The sequence below is a fragment of the Saccopteryx bilineata genome, chromosome 3 (genome assembly GCF_036850765.1).
Source record: "Saccopteryx bilineata isolate mSacBil1 chromosome 3, mSacBil1_pri_phased_curated, whole genome shotgun sequence".
NCBI lineage: Eukaryota > Metazoa > Chordata > Mammalia > Chiroptera > Emballonuridae > Saccopteryx > Saccopteryx bilineata.
Window position 1 is genome coordinate 79,302,859 of NC_089492.1, and position 20,415 is coordinate 79,323,273.

A 20,415-nucleotide genomic window follows, 5' to 3' on the forward strand; every position below is an offset into this window, starting at 1 on the left:
GTAGATAAGCAAGACACTCTTACTGAATAAGGACTAACCCAGAATGTTATGCCAATCATTGGTAACCCACTAGGTCACTGGGACATTATAAAAACAGAAAGAAATCTCACCTTCTGACACAGTGAAACATGTCCTCAAGATAAACAGTAGCCAGTCCTCAGGTGAGAGGGCTGGAGAGCATTGTTTTGTCACACACAATGTGTCCTAGGCTCACCTGGTAATTGGGACCCACCCGTGTTAACCAGTTGGCAGCTGTCTCTACCCAGAGGAGAGTTAACTTCATATATCTGTAGGACATATAGTCATTTTGCAATTTGGAGCCAGATGTCCACCAGTGTCAGGGCCCTGCTCTCCCTCCCACTGAGCCTGGGAGATTGGGTACTGTCCTCCTCGATGCCCACAATTTAGAGATGGCCCCCAGATCCTCAGGAGAGGACACGCCTGGGTCATTAAGGCCTATCAAGTTTTCAAAAGGATTTCTAGTTTTTCAGAGAAAAGGAGAAAGTCCTCATAATGACAAATTTTTAATTGATTTTAATTTATTGTGTTTTCATAGATTCTAGTGTCCCCCCGAGTGCATCCCCCCACCCCCGTGTTTCCCTCAACATCCCCATTGCCCACCTCCCCACGGTGCCCTCCCCCCTTCCCTCCAGGATTATCCCATCCTCTCATCCCCTTTCCCTCTGTCCACTTTCCCTCTGGTCCCTTTGACCCCGTCTCTGTCTCTATTCTGTTTCTCAGTTCACATTGTTCATTGGATTCCTCAAATGAGTGAGGTCATATGACATTTTTCTTTCTCGAAAGTAAATATTCAAAGGAAAAGGAAAGGAGGGAAATCTCTTATTTCTAAGAGAGAGTATTAAGTTTAAAAATTTTAGGGTTTTGTCTCAAATATTTTAAAAATGCAATTGAAAGTCACGTTCAAGGGCTGGCTTGTGTGCAATGGACAGAGTGTCCCTTTCACTAAACTCCTTCCCGGAGGGCTAGGCTTCGGGCCACCTCACCGATCATTCCTCAAAAGCACCAGCTTCCCCATCACATTCCCATCACACACGCTCAGGGATGCTCAGTGACCATACTGACTGCCTCTCTCCTCACAACTGGATAAAAATAGTAATGAGAACCACATCATCATGTATAAGATGGCTGGAGCCTGTGAAAAATGAGAGAGGAGGAAAGAGGAATGAGTATGTGTCACATAGATGGATGTCTTGGATTAACGAGAAACCAGACGGCTCCTCTCCATCATCCTGTCTCACCTGTACAGGTGAACGACATTTTTTAAAACTATATATGTTATTATAACTATATACGTTATTTTACAAAATGAACTAGTTCTGTTATTTTCATTTAAGAAAAATCTATTTCCCCCAGTCCATGCAAGTGTGAAAATATTAATCACAAATTATAAGCAGAGAGAAAATATTGAGTTCTAAAAAGATTTTTTTTTTTAAATTTTAATTTGGAGCAAGTATAAAAAGCGAAGTTTGTGAGGTAGTTAGCTTAGGTTGGCTTTAACTGTGTTGATTTGAAAACAGTTTACATAATTCTTATAAAAATTACATGAACTGGTTAATGTCTTTGTAAGAATAATTTTTCTGGTTTAGTTACAAGTACTAAAAGGGAAGCAAAATGCCTCGTCTTTCAATGTCTGGACCGATGAGGGAGATAAAAGCAGTCAAGTCTCACTAGGTAATGTCAGCCACATGTGATGAATGTTCTCCCCAAAATGGGTTCTTTTGGAAGTTAATTAAGTCTATTAAACTTACAAAATTCCTTTCTACTAAAATGACAGTGTGATTGGTAATTCATCCTTGGTGGTATCGTTAAAAGTCACAATACTCAGAGTGTAATGGCTCATCTTCCAAACCTTGGCATGGACATGGAGCTCCCGGGTGTCTGGGAGACTGGCTAAGGGCACAGGGAAGTTGGAGTGAAACAAGGCGCTACATTGTGTGCTCTTGAGTATTTGTTTAGAACACCTCCTCCTTGAGAAAATGTCTGCTTGTGTATTCGAACCACTTGGTGTCAGAAAACATCATTGGTCGTCTGAAGGAGCTGGACTGGGAGTCAGGGACCTGCACCTACAGCATGGACACCAGCTGGCTGATTCAGAGCAACCAACCTCTTTTAAACCCAGTGTTATCATAACAACACTGAGAAGTTGAGCTCAACCACTGCTTAGTTTATTCCCATTTCTAACATTCAGGAGTTCTGCTATTGACTTTCTAATCCAGAAAGCAACAGAAGACCAGTGGCAGCTTTATTGAGTTTATTCCTTTTTTTTCCCTCTTCAAATTCTGCCCAATATCTGATATCATTTGGCTAAGTAATTTCATTTTTGAAAGGGTATCTAAAAAAATCCTAAGTATATTAAAAATATTTAAAATTAGATATGTTCTATCCCCAGATGTTCTTTGCAGTTTTATTTTCATTTGTTTTTGCAGTTTTATTTATAATACTGAGTAATCTGATCCAACCAAAATATTATACAGTGGTAGGTATGACACTTCTATTAGATAAGGTTTTTAAAAGATTTTATTTATTGATTTTAGAGAGAGGAGAGAGAGAGAGAGAGAGAGAGAGAGAAAGGGAAGAGTGGGAAGCATCAACTCAAAGTAGTTGTTTTCCATACGTGTGGTGTTGGGGCAAGCCCAGCAACCTCAGCATTCCAGGCTGATACTTGATACACCCTGCCACCACAGGTCAGGCTAGGCGGAATATTTCACAAAGTGCTCATTATAACATGGGAAAAGGTTTAAGATTTGAATAGAAAAAAAAACCCCACAAAATTATATAAACAGCACATATAACAGCATATAATTATATAAACAGGACACTTTATATAAGCAGACAACCAAAACTATTTAATAAATAAAACAAACATACTGAGGAAAAAAATAGAAATCAGAACATTAGCTCTCTTTGTCTTTGGACAGGGACACTATGAATGATAGCTTTTGTAATGTTAATACCCAATCATACACATTTTTTTAATGAGAATTTTATAACCAAAAAAAAGAATAACAAAGGAGAGAGAGTGAGCAATTTAAAAGCCACATTTTCCCAGGGGTAGCAGGTAACATCCCAGGAACACACTCATGCAGGTGACCGCGGGGGTTCTTCGCGCAGACCAGCTCAGCAGACATAGCCCTCCACCTTCAGGACTGCATTCCTTCAGTCACTATGGTTATTAGAAAAGTTAATTTTCCAAAAGGGCCACTACATTAACATGAGTCTCCCAGGTCCCTGCGGCCCGCAGCCCCGCAAGGAGAAGCAGTTCCTTCTGGGAGTGTTCATCAGCCACCGCAGGACAGGCTCAAGAGCTCAGGGCAGAGCAGGGAACCGCTGAAGTCATCTAATCTTCAAAAATGAAAAAGTCAAAATGTCTGAGCCTATAGGTGGTGCAATTAAGTAAATAATCAGGACAGCAGGGCAGAGACAGGTCTGAGGGCAGATAGTGAGCCATGAATACGACAGGGCCACCTGCCCGATGGCAACTGTCCCCCATGGCACTAAAAGCTGCGCATTCCAGTCCTTTGTCACTGCTGCTTTGGAAGGACATAGTGTGCAGGGCATGCCCATGACAAGGAAGGGCGAACTGGTCTGTGTCCCCGACTCAGCAGCAAGAATCCAAGGTTGCAGGACAAGCCATGCGAACAAGTCTGTGTACAGTGAGTGGATCAGAATGTGTATATTAAGAAAGCAATCCACCAGCCAAGAGCTTAGTTTGAATCGGAAACAGAGAATGACCCACAAAATGCAGATGTTGTATGTGAAATAGCATTCTGAGTTGGAAAGCCGAGCCTTTCTCAGAGGCATTTAAGTCCTTGTTTTTACTAAAACTGTCCATGACGTCAGAGTGAAGACATTATTGCAATACAGTGAAAGTTATAGGAGGATTTCAGTGACATTATAACTTCTAATTTCTTGATTGCTGAAGATTGTTTTTCTCTCCTTTTTTAAAAAATTCATTATGGGATGGGGACCCTGAGAGAAAGAACAGAGTTAAGGATGACATTATTTACTGCTCCCTGAAATCTACTGGCTTAAAAGAGGAAAACTTAGTGTTTGTTCTGTCCAGCAGTCTAGGCTGGAGTTGCTCGGGCAGTTCTGCTCTGTGGGGTATCCAGCATGGCCCCTGGGCACACATCAGGTGCCTGGAATGGCTGTGGGGCTGGCATCTGCCTCCGCACAGCCTCTCCGAGCTATGACACCGTCCCGGCACAGCCGTCTCAGAGTCATCAGAGTTTACAGAGTGACTGGCTTCAAGAAGGAAGAAGCTGCCTGTGCTCTGTGAACCTCGAGTGGAAGTTCCACAGTGTCACATCCCAGAGCAAGTTACAAGGCCAGCCTGTGTACAAGAGGAGGGCACAGGGATCCCGCCTCTGGGTGGATGGAAGGAAGGAACTGATGACAGCTGGACTGTCCACCCAGGTATCTCCAAGGTCTGGGGACCAAGCACCTGAACACACGAAGCTACAGTTACATGGGCTGGGCAGTCCTCGTGGCGGGGGCAGGAGCAGGCCAGGTGGGCGGTGGAGATGAGGATCTCAGCTTCCAAACATATTCAATTCGGGATGCCTGTTAGCCGAGTGGAGACGTCGACAGGTGAAGACAAGCCTGGAGTTCAGGCCCAGGGCCAGGCTGACTGTGCTTATTGGTGGGTGGCACTCACAGCCATGAGACTGGAGGACAGCCCATCCAAACAAAGTAAATTCAAGACAGAAAAGGGAAGAAGTCCAAGGGCTGAGCTCTAGAACAGGCTGGTGTTCCAAGTCAGGAACTAGCAAACGGTGTGACTCAAGACAACTAGCAGGGCAGCTAGACTGATAGTAAGAAACCCAGTGAAGTGTTGGCAGGAAGAAGGAAGGAATTGATTCACATGTTCTTCAACATTCATGTTCACCAGCAATTGACTGCGGCGTTGTGTGATTTGTGAATTCACTCTCAGGTTTGGAGACTTTGACAAGACCGTACCTGTCAGGTTTTGGGGTATGGCGTGATCAGCACCACTAACTCAGGGAGCAGCCCAGAAGGGAAGGGGACACGCTCGTGTGAGACACTAGCTGTGGGGTGTTAGAGGACACACCCTGCAGCCCAGCCAGTCAGGTGGAGTTCTCAACACACCCCCAGGGGAGGCGATAGTGACCATTCAGGCAGGTGATTGGCATCACACCATTTTTTCAGCATGTGGCAGCTGGAGTCATGAAATTCTGACATTTAATTCTAGGATATAATTTTTCAGAGATCTGAGGGGTGTAAGACACTGGGTCTGAAAGAGGCTGAGGTTACAGAGACAGGAACTCGGGCGGGAGATTAATCTGCCGGACACGTGTGTCCCTGGGAAGTGAGCAGCCGTACAGTTAAGCAAGACATATGCAGAAATGAGAGGCTCCCCAAGCCTGGAGCAGACGTTAGCTACACTCAGCGAATAGTTTTTACGTGTTCTACTAAGAGAAGGTGGAGGAGAGGGTGGTGTACCTAGAACCTGAACAGGTGTGAATGTGGGGCATACGTATAGGGGGTTGAGGAAGGCGGGTGAGGGCACAAGTCTACTGTTCACCTCAATTTACTGAGACTGTCATGTGAATACGTGTGTTATGTCATTTAGCACCATTCACAGTGAACAACTTATGGCCACTGGCCATCAGAAGACCTTGCAGAATTGCATTGACTCTGATGCCTTCATTTACCATGCAGGAAAGCAAGATAAATGGCTACAGAATTCTGCAGAGAGCAGGCCTGCGGGCTCAGGTCTAAAACTGGATCACAGACCGATGATCTGCTTCCTCCCTCTGCATGCTCGGCAGGTGCCAGGTCTCCACAGGGCTTGCCAGCTATCAGCCAGGAACTGCCTGAGACAATGGAGAGAGGCAGCTGAGCAGCTGCTGGCTAGTGTGTCTTAAATGTGCTTCCCTTCACCACACAGGCTTGGAGCTGAGATGAGCAAATCTACCAACATGCACATAATTGAGTCTGAAAGTTTCTTTTTTCAGAAAACCATTTCTCTTATTTTCATGGAAAAGTCCACACAGAGTTCTGTGTGCGTCCTTCCAGTGTGAGCGGTCACTTCTGGTGTCATTGCACAACAAGGATGACCCTCTCCTCTGCTTTGGCCACCCCTAGCCCTGGCCATGCCCCTGAGCTGTCGGACTGAGTCCCTAGACCACAGGAGACTAGGATGGTGCAGAGCGATCTTTCTTGCCCAGAGAGTCTTCTCTCTCTGTCAAAGCCATTTCTCTTGCTGCATTTCAGTCCCTGGGAGAGTTAGAGAACGTCACAGCCTGTCCACAGGGGTGAGTCCTGCAGCCTCCACTTCCAAGGTGGCAGAGTCATGACTGGGAGGGTCAGCACCCACCACCGTCCTGGCAGACCCCACAGCCAACTATTCACCTGTCACTGGAGTGAGGAGCGTAGAGGGTGGAGACAGGAGGGAACTTTCCCAGGGGCCAAATGAGAGCGGGAAGCAGACATGTCAGCCCGACATCCCGGGAAGTGGAGGGGATGCAGCTGCTTCTCCAGAGACTCGGAATCCAGCGTGGGCAAACCCTCAGCTTTGAGGTGACGCTGATGTTCTTTGAATGGCCAAAAAATAACATCAAGGAAAATGGTCCTAATATACTACAATATTGAGAATTCAAGGTCTTAATCAGACGGCCTGCATTATCGTCCTCCTCTGTGGCCTTCTAGCTTTAAGTTCTTGGGAAAATTGCCCAATACCTCTCAGCCTCAGTTTCCTATGTAGGAAAATAGAGACGATAATGGCACCAACGTCACAAGGAGATTTTGAGGATTAAATGTGCTAAAATGCTTAGACTAGCATGTCAAATCCCAAATATTGGTTATTAGATGAGGCATTAAATATCCAATTTAACTTGCACGCATCGGCAGATGGACTGTATGCCTAGCAATCTAGCTTCTGCTGCCGACGTTATCCCCCCTCTCTGTCCCCTTGGCAAGTTTGAGCAAATTTCTACAGTGCCATCAGCCCAGAGCTGGGAAGTGTACACTCTTGTCTTTTCCTGTTTGTGAGGCAGACACGGGTTAATTACAGCCCTCTCATACCCACAGCCCTGAGTAGACTTTAGAATTCTTGTCAACATGTTATTCCCAGCAGCCACCATCAATTAGCCAGAATTGACACAAAAATTAAAACTCATTTGACCTCTCAGCTCCAGTGCACACAAGCTTTTAAGGAAATGATTGCTCCCAGGGTCTCACCCGAAGCTCTGTGTGGCCACAGATTGCTCAATGTGGTTGACAGGATGCCATAAAAGGCTATATAATAGGAGCAGTCCTTGGGCATCTATTGTAACTGTGTGCCCTTATAGGAAGTCACACCTGGAAAAGGGCTATAAGTAGTGGACAAAGCATCTTTTTTATTTTCAATGACAGTTGACATTCAATATTATTCTTTATTAGTTTCAGGTGTACAGCACAGTGGTTAGGCAGTCATGGAGTTTACAAAGTGATCCCCCTGATATTTCTAGTCCCCACCTGGTGCCATACATAATTATTACAATATTATTCACAATATCCCCTATGCTATAGTCCTTGACTCATGCGCAGACTTCCTTGGGCGATGTGGGTGAGGTGCCCATCTGGCCAGGGCTCGTCCGCACACCGAACACCAGGGAGGCTTGTCTTTCTCACAGCACCGTGCTCCCCACAGCAGGGGCTCTGGGCTCCGGGCCCTGCAACCAGCACAGGAGCCTGGGCTGTTTTTGCACTGGATTTTGTCTTCAGGTGAGGGGAGGACAGTCGAGAGACAGTTCTGGTTTTCACTGGATGTCAAAGACTTCACCTACAGTTACCTGCATATGCGGTTACCTGAATCTGTCCCTATTACATAGGGAAGACTCTTACTTGTTTTAATCTTTTAGCAATTGATGACTTTTTAAGAACACTCATAGAATTGTTAAATTTTCATATGAAAAGAGTTCAGTAAAGGGAGACACCAAAGAATCACAAGTGCTCATCTTTGATCAAAGTTGTCATCTTTTGCCCTGACCAGTGTTGGCCCAGCGTGTGGAAGTCCCAGGTTCGATTCCCAGCCAGGGCACACAGGAGAAGTGCCCATCTGCTTCTCCACCCTTCCCGCTCTCCTTTCTCTCTCTCTCTCTCTCTCTCTTCCCTTCCCGCAGCCAAGGCTCCATTGGAGCCAAGTTGGCCTGAGGGTGGCTCCATGGCCTCCACCTCAGGTGCTAGATAGGTTTCAGTGGCAACAGAGCAATGGCCCAGATGGGCAGAGCATCACCCCTTAGTGGGCATGCTGGTGGATCCTGGTCAGGCACATGTGGGAGTCTGTCTCTCTGCCTCTCCACTTATCATTTCAGAAAAATACAAAAAAAAAAAGTTATCATCTTTTGCTCACATTTACCATGGGGAAAAGGGCTATGTAAGTTAGAAGGCCTTGGAATGATGAAAATATCATGTGGATGTGTTTAGACTATAAAGGGTTGATGATGAAATAGAGACAAAATTTTTTATATTAAAATATGGTCATATAAATTTCCAAAACAGCGTGTCAGATTACTACCTTGGTAACCAGCATTTGGTTGGCTGAGTGTTCACGTGCCATGACCGGTACCCTGTCTCATGGTTCTGCCGGTATATACGGCTGCTTCAAAGGGACAGTGCATAGGGAAGGTCACCGGGGGAATCACTGTCACAGCCCACATGGAAGTTAATGGTCACACGGACTGTGATGGTAAGAACTGAGAGGTACGACCAGAGTGAAGATAAAGCAACAGAATCAGGAGAACCTGCTGCAGGGAGTGCTGTTGGCCAGGAGTGAATGAGAACTATTCGACTCTTTCTAGCTTGGTTATCTGGGTGGCTAATGATGCCATTGATTTGGGATAAAGAGAAAAAGAATGAGGGAGGAAGGTGAGGTATTCATGTGTCATAAGTGGAGTGTCACCAGAGACGAAAATTTGGGAGCAACCAGAATGTGATCAGAATCTGAAATCAGATAAGATCTCTCAGTAGAATTAAGGAAGAATAAAGAGAGGACATGTGGCAATGCCTTCGGGAATGTGTAAACAAAACAAAAACAAACAAAACAAGTTGTGAGACTCAATGTACCATGCAAGATGTGAGCCTATGAACTTTGGGACCAGAATGCTTAAATTCAAATTCTACTTCCACCACTTTTTGGATCTGTGACCTTGGACAAGACACTTAGCATCTTTGTATCAGTTTCCTCACCTGTAAAATGAGATGCACCTCAGAAGGTGTCATGATGCTTAAACAAATCAACATCCACAAAACATTTGGAATCATGTCTGGCACTCAGTAAATATAGCTTGGTTTTTGTTGTTGTTAAATGCAGAGTATTAGCCCCAAATATTGATCTTAATTTCACGTTGTACTTTATTTCTCTACTGTGCTTATTTTTTTTTAAGAAGACTGTGGTTTGTTTATCTTATGCTACTCATAATTCTAGCAGGTCCTGAATGAAGTATTATTAAATTCCCTACCCATTTCCTGTTAAAAGTCAATCTTAGGGAAGGTAAAATCAATTCTTTTCTTCACAAAACAATTATCTTATTTTAAAAGGAAAGAAAGAAAGCTCAGGAAAGTTGGCTTTGGGTGTGCTGCAATGTAATCATTTGTTTCTACGGCTTAAATTGATGAACGCTTTTCTCCAAAGGAACCTTTCTCCCAGCAGTTTTCTTCTTTTACTTATTTTTTTTTTCACTTTTCAGGACCAACATTACAAAAGTGAGTTTTTCCTATATTCCAGCCATTTTGGCTTTTAGAGAGACGACGGTGTTTGGCATAGTCATGGCTGTCCCAGTCTGCTGTGTGCCGGGAGCACTGCAGATTGTTCTAAATGCCTAATCTCATGTTCTTCACCACAGCCTCTTGAGTTGGCTACAATGTTTGCTATATAATTAATGAGAAGGGTGTAAGACTCTCTGAATCATCTCAACACTGGTGAATTCGACTCCCTGTTAGGAAACAAACACGGTTAAACAGTTGGTTAACAAGGCAGAGTGTCATTCAGTGTGGGTCACTTGTCACTTTCTTCTGCTGTGTGTCACCATTCTGAGGATAAGGCACGAAATAGATGGCCTGGTGGTAGTTCTCCACCTGTCTTAATGGAACTTTCAGTCTTTTAACCCAGGACTATTGTCCTGAGACTATGTCACAGTGATGGAGATAAGAAGTAATAGGAGCAGAGACAGGACTGTCCCTGTAGGATGACTGTGTCAAGACTGGCTTTATGAAGGTTTTACAGAAACTCAAAAGGTAAATAGATCATCCATAGAGGGAGGAAGGAGAAGTCAGCACTCGTGTAGAATTGGAATGGTAAGAGACACCAAGGCAAAGCTAGACTGAATTTGTTTGGGCAACAAGTAGACAAATTCCCTGCAATAAAACAGTTGGTAAGAGAAGCGATGAAGAACGTGGGAAGCTGGTGTTGGTGAAGTGTAGGCGTCATCTTATGGTCATTGAAATTGTAAAGAGGGGTGGTGACATACATGTAAATAAAATATTTTAGCACAACAGGGTTTTTTAAAAATATTAAGCACCAGGATTTAGGTAGAAATGTCTTCAGTCTTTGCCTACATTTAACCTATAATCATAGGATAAGAAACATAAGAAAATAAAGTGGCCAGTATACACCTACCAACTGATCTCCTTAGTTACTAATTAGGAAATATTAATTATTAATTAGGATACTTTTTTGATTGACTCATCTTTTGCAAGGAATATATGCTAATTTATACTAGAAGGAGAGTCACTGGGTACAATCCTAGCCTATTTTATAATGAGAAAAGTGAGCCCCGGAACATTTTTTGAGTGGCTTGCTCGAGATGTCATAACCAAAGAGATGCTTCAGAATTAGATTCCTCCTTAACATATGAGGAGCTACAGAAGGAACCTGGTCCTTAGGAGACACAGGAGGCCGGCAGACCCTCGTCTGCGCATCTGTGACCTGATTTCCCTGCCCCTGATGGTGTTGCCACTAAGTAACCATGAATGTCATGGTGTTTAGATCTTCGTTCTGGAAGATTTACTGAAAATAAATTATTCAGTTAATATCTAACCAAATAATATTATATATAATGTATACATTTTTACTACAACAATCACAAATAAATATATCGAAACTTATACAAATTACTGTAAAAACAGAAAATAAGTAGCAAATAAGTAGCATATTTTTACATTTAAATAATTTTTTTTATATTTCTTTTCACAGGCTTGAGTCAAAGGAGCCTTTCCTCTCTGTTGGGTGAGTATATGTCTAAACATTATAAATCTCATATTGTTAGTTTTTAATTGAAATTAGCAAGGTTTACTGAAATGGTATTTCAATTATTTAAAGCTCTATTCAGAGTCACAACCTATCACGGAGTGCACCATTTCTTCAGTAACATTGCTATCTGTGTTTTACAAGACTTCAGTAAAATGCACCCTGAGCTTTCTGTGACCTCAGAAATTCAGCTAACGCACGTGTGTGAAATTCTGTATCCTCAGTAAACACCAAGTAGGGCAGACCCCAACTGTCTATGTTCTCATCATGTAAACAGGTGCTAAAAGTTCCTCTGCACGGCCGCTTTACTCCTTTCCATGTTACTCATCTTTGAGCTGTTTTCTTTGTCTCCTCTACTTAGTGCTTCTTCCCTTGTGTTCTGTAAATCTATCTCCAAATCTCTCTTTTTCCTCTTTTTTCCTCATTTCACTTTTATTTCTCCCCTTCTCCCACACGGAGCTGATGGCATCATCCTGAGTCATGATACATCATCTAATAATAATGTGTGGTTGACAAAAACACAGTAAGATTTTCATGCACTTAGAACTAATTAAGAATGAACAAAATTGTTTTTAACAGATAATCTTATGACTACTGTATTAAAATGTCCAGTTAAAGAACTTCTGTATGCTCAGCCTTGTGGCTGATATTGCAGTTTCAGGAAGTGTTGGGAGATGTGATGCCTAGCTTTGAGGAAGTCATAAGGTATTCTAAGCAGCCATTGTATTCATCATGCTTGATAACCAGAAACACAAATGGGGTTAGATTTTTGAACAATCACATCAATTTTTTTTATGACTTTGTTTATGCCCTTTGAATATTCCTGTCACTCATTGAACACTATGGTTCCCTCCCTCCCTTCTATCCCTCATAAAAGTATTTCATAAAACTTTGTGAAGCACAGGAATCAAAATAATTGTTTGGGATGCCCGGGAAGAAAAATGGAGCAGGTGATTTATTGGAGGGCTTCGTGAAAAATGAAAAGTTGCATTGATCCAGTCCAAATAAATCACTAGAGCATGCCTCTTTCCTTCATTGGCCCTCCGTTGCTCTTGTTGACACTCTTTAAGCCTGAAGAAGTATTTTGTTTGGAATACATATGTGACCTGCCCTCAAGGCAAGGGGGCTGAAATGGCTTCTCTTCACGCCTCACTTGTCATGGTTTCTCGGCAACATTTCCTGTCCTCTGACTTCTCTGAGATAGAAGTCATTTTTTATTGCATGCCTCTAGTAATCTTTGTTTTAAACATAATACCAGGAGTTCAGAATTCAGTAAAAGAAGTTGCCAAAGAAGACTGTTTTATATAACTCAGCAAATACTCAAAATAGGAAAACTGACATGGAGGATGACACTGGGAATTAGGTAGGACTTAGGTAGGGTGTAAGTAGGACTTAGGCATGACTAGTTTGGACTTAGGTATGGCTGAAGTAGGACTTAGGTAGGCCTTAAAAGTGGGATGAAACATATACCCAAGTGGTTCTGCTGCCTGGACACTTGATATCACAGTGAAATTTCTCCATTCCCCTCCATGAAAATGATTGTAAATAAATTCATCCAAAAGTACATATGAATCTCTCTTCCAACCCTGTTCAGTGAGAGGGCTGGGTAACGTGAACGATCAAGGACACATATGAGCCTACCAGTTATTAGGGAATCTACTGCAGGAAACATTTTTTAAAGTTGTGCCTTTTATTTCAGTCACTTGCCAAAGAGAACAAATGTGTGGTATGTGGTTTATGATATCAGTGGACATATGAATATATAACTTGGATTTTCTCTAGGACTCTGCACACCTCACATACCTTCGTTTTAATTCTATGTTGAAGAAAAAATTATATTAATGAATAACTTGGTTATTCATTAATATAATAAACATTGCATACTTCAGTCCATTTCCTACCAGTGTCTTAAAAACATGTTAATATGTATTTTTAGAAATTGCTTTCACCCTCACCGGCTCTGCCCCGACACACTAGCTGCACTATTTAGGCAGTTACTTAAACTCCCAGCTTCTGGTCTTTATTTGTGAAATAGAGATTAAATAAGAACATTTAGATCAAGCATTTAGCACTGTTTTTGGCTCATAGGAATTACTCATGAATGTTAGCTATTATTAAGGTTCTAGAGATATATTCATGGGTTATGTTCTAAACAGTCAGTCAGAGAATAAAACTCGACTTTGGCAGGTCATGCATTGAATTACATGTAGAAACCAAAAGTTGTTTTTATAAAGCAGAGAAAAAAATTAATTGTGAATGGAATGAGCTATCAACCAAGATGAGCACAGATATTCTGTTTCACATCTCAATGAATAAACACTATTAATTGGCATTTAAACTCTTTTTTTTTAATAAATTTTTATTAATGGTAATGGGATGACATTAATAAATCAGGGTACATATATTCAAAGAAAACATGTCTAGGTTATTTTGTCATCAAATTATGTTGCAAACCCCTCGCCCAAAGTCAGATTGTCCTCTGTCACCCTCTATCTAGTTCTCTGTGCCCCTCCCCCTCCCCCTAACTCTCTCCCTCCCTCCCTCCCATGTCCTCCCTCCCCCCCCCACCCTTGGTAACCACCACAGTCTTGTCCATGTCTCTTAAAACTCTTTAAAGGAAAAGAAATATCAATAAATGTTGATGTGCCTCTCTTCTTGATGTCAATAAGGGAGGAAGATTTCTCCTTGAACAAATGTTCTACAGGAATTATGAAATAACATTTTTAAATGTCACCACAATAAACCCAATCTGAATGTACCAAGGGAGAAATTTGTCAAAGACAGTTAAAACACAAGAAAATCTTTGCTTATGGAAAAGTTCAGGGAATTGTGGAAGGACGTCTCAGATCTCGGACCTTCAACTCTACATTGCTGTAAGATCTTTCCGGTGCAAAGTCAGTGATTAATAAAATAATGTCATTAAGAAAAGTAAAAAATAAACTTTTTCGCAGCACGAGGCCTGAGGCTCACCCTACAGTTGGGTTCTATCTCCCTGGGTGGGTCAGTACACATGCAGTGTTTTCCATGGCTTATCTAACAGTTTCGGTACCAGCCAGGCCTGAAGCCTACTGTCTACAACGCGCCAGCATCCTCCACGCCCTCCTCTTCGAGGCGTCACAGGTAGTTCTCACAGACGTTTGTGGTCTCTGGGATCACTTCAGAAAACCCTTGAACCCTAACCTCCCACATGGTAGAGGCAGACACACTGACCTAGACCCGTCTTGGAGTTCGGACACAGGAGACCAGAACAAGTACAGAGACCGGAAGGTGTGCTGTGGAGTTTGCGTGGGGCGCAGGGAGCACACCGCCTATGCTCGGGAGCGTAAACCTCATTCTAATGTCCCCCCCAGGCCTATGGTGGCGCTCGCACTGAATTGTAAGTGTTAAATTATTAAATAATGTAATTTAAGTAATAAGTAATTTTATTAAATATTAATAGCAATGTTTTCTATTTTATATTTCAAGTATATTTCATATAAATGTATTATTTATAGGTAATACGTACTACGTATATAATTTATTATAAATATATAATATAAAATACTTCACATAAATAATATACATTTAGTCAAAGGTTTAAAAATTAAAACTTTTTCCCGTCTTGCTTGCCTAACAATAAGAGAGACCAGTTGAGCGGCCTTCATTAACAGCGCAGAGATCGACTGGCCCACTGGTTGATACTCCTCTCATCCTCCAAAACATTACCTTGTAAAGTAACTATAAGAAGTTTTCCGGCCAATGCTTCTTTCATGTGGCATCAGATAGATTCTGATGTTGGAATTAAGCTGGAAGAAAACAGGCCTCACGTCTGCATTTAGGAAAGGGAACAAGAACCGAGTGACCGTTCTGATTCCAAGATCTAAATCCTGGTTTAAAGCCAGTGTTGCCTTGAAAACGCTTGCCACAGCTTTGTGATGGACCACACAGAGGAGGGGAGAAAGAGGTTCCTGTTCGTGTGACGTTGGAGAGTCACAGTGCAAAAGGACACAGTGAGACAGTACATGACCCCTCTTCCGGGACAGGTAAAGGTCAACGCCTCGCAGACACTGAGCAGCTTGAGCAGACACGCAAGGCACTAAATGGAAACTTCCATGTGAATGGTTTCTTCTTACCTCCTCAGTGTGAAGTTGACCTTCTTATAAGAAGACTCTGCCTAAGGATTAGTCGTGATTTGGAACTAGAACTTTGATTCGCACCGTTTTTCAGTTGATGAGTTTTTGCATGTGTGGTTTTATTTATTATGAGGGTAATTGCTTACTGCATGGGTAAAATCCTTTCTCAGAGTTTTTCACTCTGTTAGAATAATCTAAGTAACTCAGACTAATTTAAAAATTATGTTGCTATAGCTCAGAATATATTCTTTTTTAAAAGCTTGGCTGAGAGGCATTCAAAAACATATTCAGGATACAAATGCTGATTATGATATTGATCTGTGTTTAGGCACCAGCTTCGTGGGTTTATCCTGGCCCAGCCATGCCCTGATCCCTGACCCCCGAGACCTGTTCTACTCAGTCCAAACAAGAGGGTCTAGACTCTGTGTATATGCAATGGAATATTATTTAGCCCTTAAATAGAAGGCAGTTCTGCCATTGTGCTGACATGGCTGAGCCCAGAGGACATTACAGTGCATGAAATAGGTCAGACACCAGACACAGACAGGCAAAGAGTGCACGATCTCACTCGTACGTGGAAGCAAAACTAGCTGAGGTCAGAACCAGGAAGTGGAACAGTGGATGCCAGGGATGTGGGGGGTTGGGAGACAGAGCTTCAGTGGCTCTGGGTGAATGAGTTCCGGGAGCTAAGGTGCAGCCTAGGGACTGTCGCAAACACAGCAATGCACCGCACTGCACTCTTGAAATATGCTTCTCAAACAAGTAGGTCTGAAATGTTCTCACCCCTAAAGAGGAACAATGTGAGGTGATGCATAGGTTTTTTAGCTTAATTGTTGGAAATTACTTCACAGTATATTTGTATAGGGAAACATCACATTGTATAGCTTACATATATTTAACTTTCATTTGTCAAAAAAATAATAAGATTGGTAAAAAAAACAAACAAAAAACAGAAAGAAAATGCTTGATGAAAATATCATTTTCTTTAAGAACATCAGAATCAGTGAGTGATGGATGAGGTGATGTCCCAAAGGTTTCTCAGCTGAACTTTGTGGGATCATGGTAACTGTGGGATGTGCTAAAATCCAGGTGTAGTGTCAAAACTATACAAGGAAGGAAGGAAGGAAGGAAGGAAGGAAGGAAGGAAGGAAGGAAGGAAGGAAGGAAGGAAGGAAGGAAGAGAAGGGAGGGAAGGGAGGGAAGGGAGGGAGGGAGGGAGGGAGGGAGGGAGGGAGGGAGGAAGGAAGGAAGGAAGGAAGGAAGGAAGGAAGGAAGGAAGGAAGGAAGGAAGGAAGGAAGGAAGGAAGGAAGGAAGGAAGGAAAAGAAAGAAAGAAAAAAGGAAGGGTAACAAAAAACTACCCTAAGTTTTAAACACCCATCTCACACCCTGGAGTCCTCAGTGGCCAATTGAATGCCTATCTTTTGATGGTGTGGTTTCAATTTCCTTTGAGTCCCCAGGGAAAGAGGGATAAGGGGATAAAGCCAATTTACCCCTTCTAAAAATCCATTTTCTTATTTTTTCGACTCAGACAGTGCCACCGCAGAATTAATGATTCCTTTAGCAACTGTGCTTGGGTTATTTTTCCAAGGCCTTGCAGGCAGCTTCTCCAGCTACAATTGTCATTTTAATTTATCAACCTGCCACTCAGCCAAACGCTGTGCAAACCCGAGAAAGTTTCAACTGGGTGTTTATTGCTGCACCTGTCGCTGGTACTCTCCTGTATCTGTCAAGATCATTTAAACGGCACTCGACGGCATACTCGCCAATAAATTGGGTAATCGATCATGTACATGTACATTTCAGTAGCGGCATCCTGAGCGTGCGAGTTCCAGGGACATGTCCATCTCTCAAAAGCAAGAATTCACGGCTCCTCAGTAATAAAATACAGTAGAGTCATCACACACAGCCTTTCTCGGTCCTTCCGATTTAAACTTGTCCTGGGAAGCAGCAGGGCTGATTGTGGCTGAAACAACTTTTATTTCTCCTGTGTAATGTTCTTCTTGGGGAGAGGGAAGTATTTGCTGATTGCAGCAGGCAGGAAGAGTGTTACTCAGGGGGCGTGGTGGGGGGGGAATACATGGGATCCCCCTGTGAATTTATTTAAATTCTACTTATAAAGAAAGCAGTGGTGTGAAGCTTTGTAACGGATGAGGTATGGAAAGAGTGTTCCCAACACTTCCCTTGCTATCTCATTCATTCGTGAAAAGAGTGTCACATTAAGCCACATGTCACAACCCATAGCAGTTTTACTAGGAGTATTGGTATCATTACATATCATAGGCAGCCTCCCTTCAAAATGTGGATCACATCTGTGATCATCAAAACTTAAAATATTTAAAAAGCAATTTATCATTTGATATATATATATATATAGAGAGAGAGAGAGAGAGAGAGAGGAAGAGAGCGAAAAAAAACGCTATTTAGTCATTAAATCCATTCAACCCAATAACAGATCTAACGTCATATAGGCTCCCCAAGCATTTGAGATAAAATGGTGTTTAAATGATAACTTAAGCAATATTGGCTAAATAACTTAACAACACCCTTCAAACTCTTAGCTGTAGCAATCCTCACCCCTTAATTGTTTTAAAAAGGCAAGTCTAGCCTGATCTGGTGGTGGCACAGTCGATAGAGTGTCAGCCTGGGACACTGAGGACCCAGGTTCGAAACACCAAGGTTACTGGCTTGAGCTTGGGGTCACTGGCTTGAGCATAGGACCATGGACATGACCCTGTGGTCATTGGCTTGAGCCCAAAGGCCACTGGCTTGAAGCCCAAGGGTTGCTGGTTTGAGCCCAAGGTCACTGACTTGAGCAAGAGGTCACTGGCTTGGCTAGAGCTCCCTGGTCAAGGTACATATCAAAAATCAATCAATAACAACTAAGGTGCCGCAACTATAAGAGAGATGTTTCTCATCTCTCTCTCTTCCTGTCTGTCTGTCTGTCCCTCTCTCTGTCTTACAAAAAAAAAAAAAAGCAAGTCTTATGAGAACTCCTTTTGAAACTGTGGGGGATTTATGATCACTTCATATCACACAACTACACAACTGTAAATTAGCCACATGAATTTTAGCCTATAGAAATTTATCTTTATTGTTTAAAGTCCCTATGCATGTTGAACTTAAGTGATGGTTTTGGTAGAAATAGACCTTTTATTGAAATCAATATATGATACTTATACTATTTAATTTCAGACGGTCCAGTGACATGAAAATAATGCAATCTAAGAATTATATTAAACAAATCCGTATTTGAAAAACTACTGCCTAAGCATTATAATCCTGTTCAACTTAAATATGAACCATTCTAGCATCAATTAAATAACTGCAGTTAGATTAGGAAGGAAAAAAATCAAAATTACTTTTACAGAGAAAAGAATAGGCATGTGTCTTGTCATGGTGATGGGTGTTCAGGCACAGTGGCTCTGAAAGCTGAATTAAACCTGCTTGGGACCCTCGATCCTTGACCTCTCCTGGCATGACCTTCCTCCTTCCTGAGGGACCCAGTGACTAAGGGGATCCCCTGGCACATCTGGACCAATGTGGTCTCCACAGAAACATCAAGAGCAAAATGTCCACTTGGGAAAGGCTTGGTTAGACTTGAATTGATGTTGGCCAGTGTCTGTCCGATGTGGCCACTTCCCCATCTCAGCTCACCACGCCATCTGTCGGCCAACAGAGTTGCCATCCCTACTTTCTTGAGCTTTTTTCTTGTAAAGGAGAATCTCACTGTGAGAGGAGAAGACTGCTCTCTTCAGTTCCTTTTCCATATCTTCCAGCATCTTCCAGAACAGGCTGTACTTCTGATGAGTATAGCTCACATCACCATACAACTGGTGATTTCTCTTTTCCATTTTCCAGCAGTACCTTTGCTCCCGGACTGCTTTTCTCAGAGGCTGCTTCACGTGCTCAGGATGCTATTCCAGCAGCATCTGAAGTGGCAGCCAGGGCGTCTGAGCCTCCCCTGCTGAGCTGCTGACTTTCACGCTGCAAGGATGCGCTGTTGGATTGGAGATGGTCTCTCTGTCCCGTCAGCACCTCATTCATTTTCTTCTCTCAGTTTCCTGCATAATTATTTTTCTTTTTCATACACTTCCAAACTAGACACTTCCGATTGTCAGGGAGACCGAAGATGTCCACTTTCCACATGTCGCTTTCCCTGTGTTTTCAAGGTGCCAGCCTCCACGAGACCGTCTGTCCGGAGCTGGAACACCTGGACGGCCTCCAGCACGGTTTCAACCAGGGAATTTAAGTATCTCTGTTCCCTGTCCAGTTCCTGTAGCATCGTAGGTTGGGGGCTCCAGCCCCTGAGCACCTGCCTCCTCCTTCCAACCCTCACGTTCTGGGACAGCAGTCCTAGACTCACTGGAGGTGAATATTTCATTCAGACCATCCGTGATGTTTTCTGACGGTGCTGAACATTTTTCTCAGCCATTTTTAAGACGTGTTTTGCATCGTTCACTTAGAATTGGTGGGATTCAGATGTCTCTGCAAGTGGCCGTGCCCCTTGTTGAAGGGGAGCAGTCATCAGTCCCTGGAATGAAGGTCCAGGGTGCTCACCATCCTGTCCTTTCTCCAGCGGGGAAGACACTCGGTGGCGGGCAGCAAGGCCTCCCTGGTTCCATGGGGCCACACAGCTCTGTCTCTGATGGCCACTGTCATTTGGGCCATAACTGACCCCATGGAACCCTACAGTGTTCTGTTTCACACACAGACCAGTGCCAGGCAACCAGGACAAACCATCATTAGAGCTGGAGGAGCAAGAAGCCAGCCAGGCCTAGAAAACAGAGTTCTCCAACTATTCTGCTCCTGGCACACATAGGAAATGGTATCACCTGTGCAGCACCTTTGGGCAGGGGGCAGGGAAGACTGCAGCCTGGAGCTGTCATGAGACCATACAGCAAACTAGAGGGTCAAAGTGGCCATGCCAATCCCCTTCTCTGCACGTGAGCATGTTGGAGCAGAGTAGTGAGGCCCTTGCCCCTGGGTGGGGCTCACTCTCCTGATTTCAAGGTTCCTTTTGCTACGGAGG

At 43.1% G+C, this 20,415-nt stretch overlaps 1 protein-coding gene across 7 annotated transcripts in view; it reads left to right on the plus strand.

Moving 5' to 3' along the window:
• Nucleotides 1-20,415, plus strand: part of RALYL (RALY RNA binding protein like) — a 632,627-nt gene that overhangs the window by 494,437 nt on the left and 117,775 nt on the right. For all 7 annotated transcript variants that reach the window (XM_066266414.1, XM_066266415.1, XM_066266409.1 and 4 more), the window contains one exon: nucleotides 11,219-11,251. In XM_066266414.1, coding sequence (XP_066122511.1) covers nucleotides 11,219-11,251 — 33 coding nt within the window. The remainder of the gene's footprint in view (nucleotides 1-11,218; nucleotides 11,252-20,415) is intronic.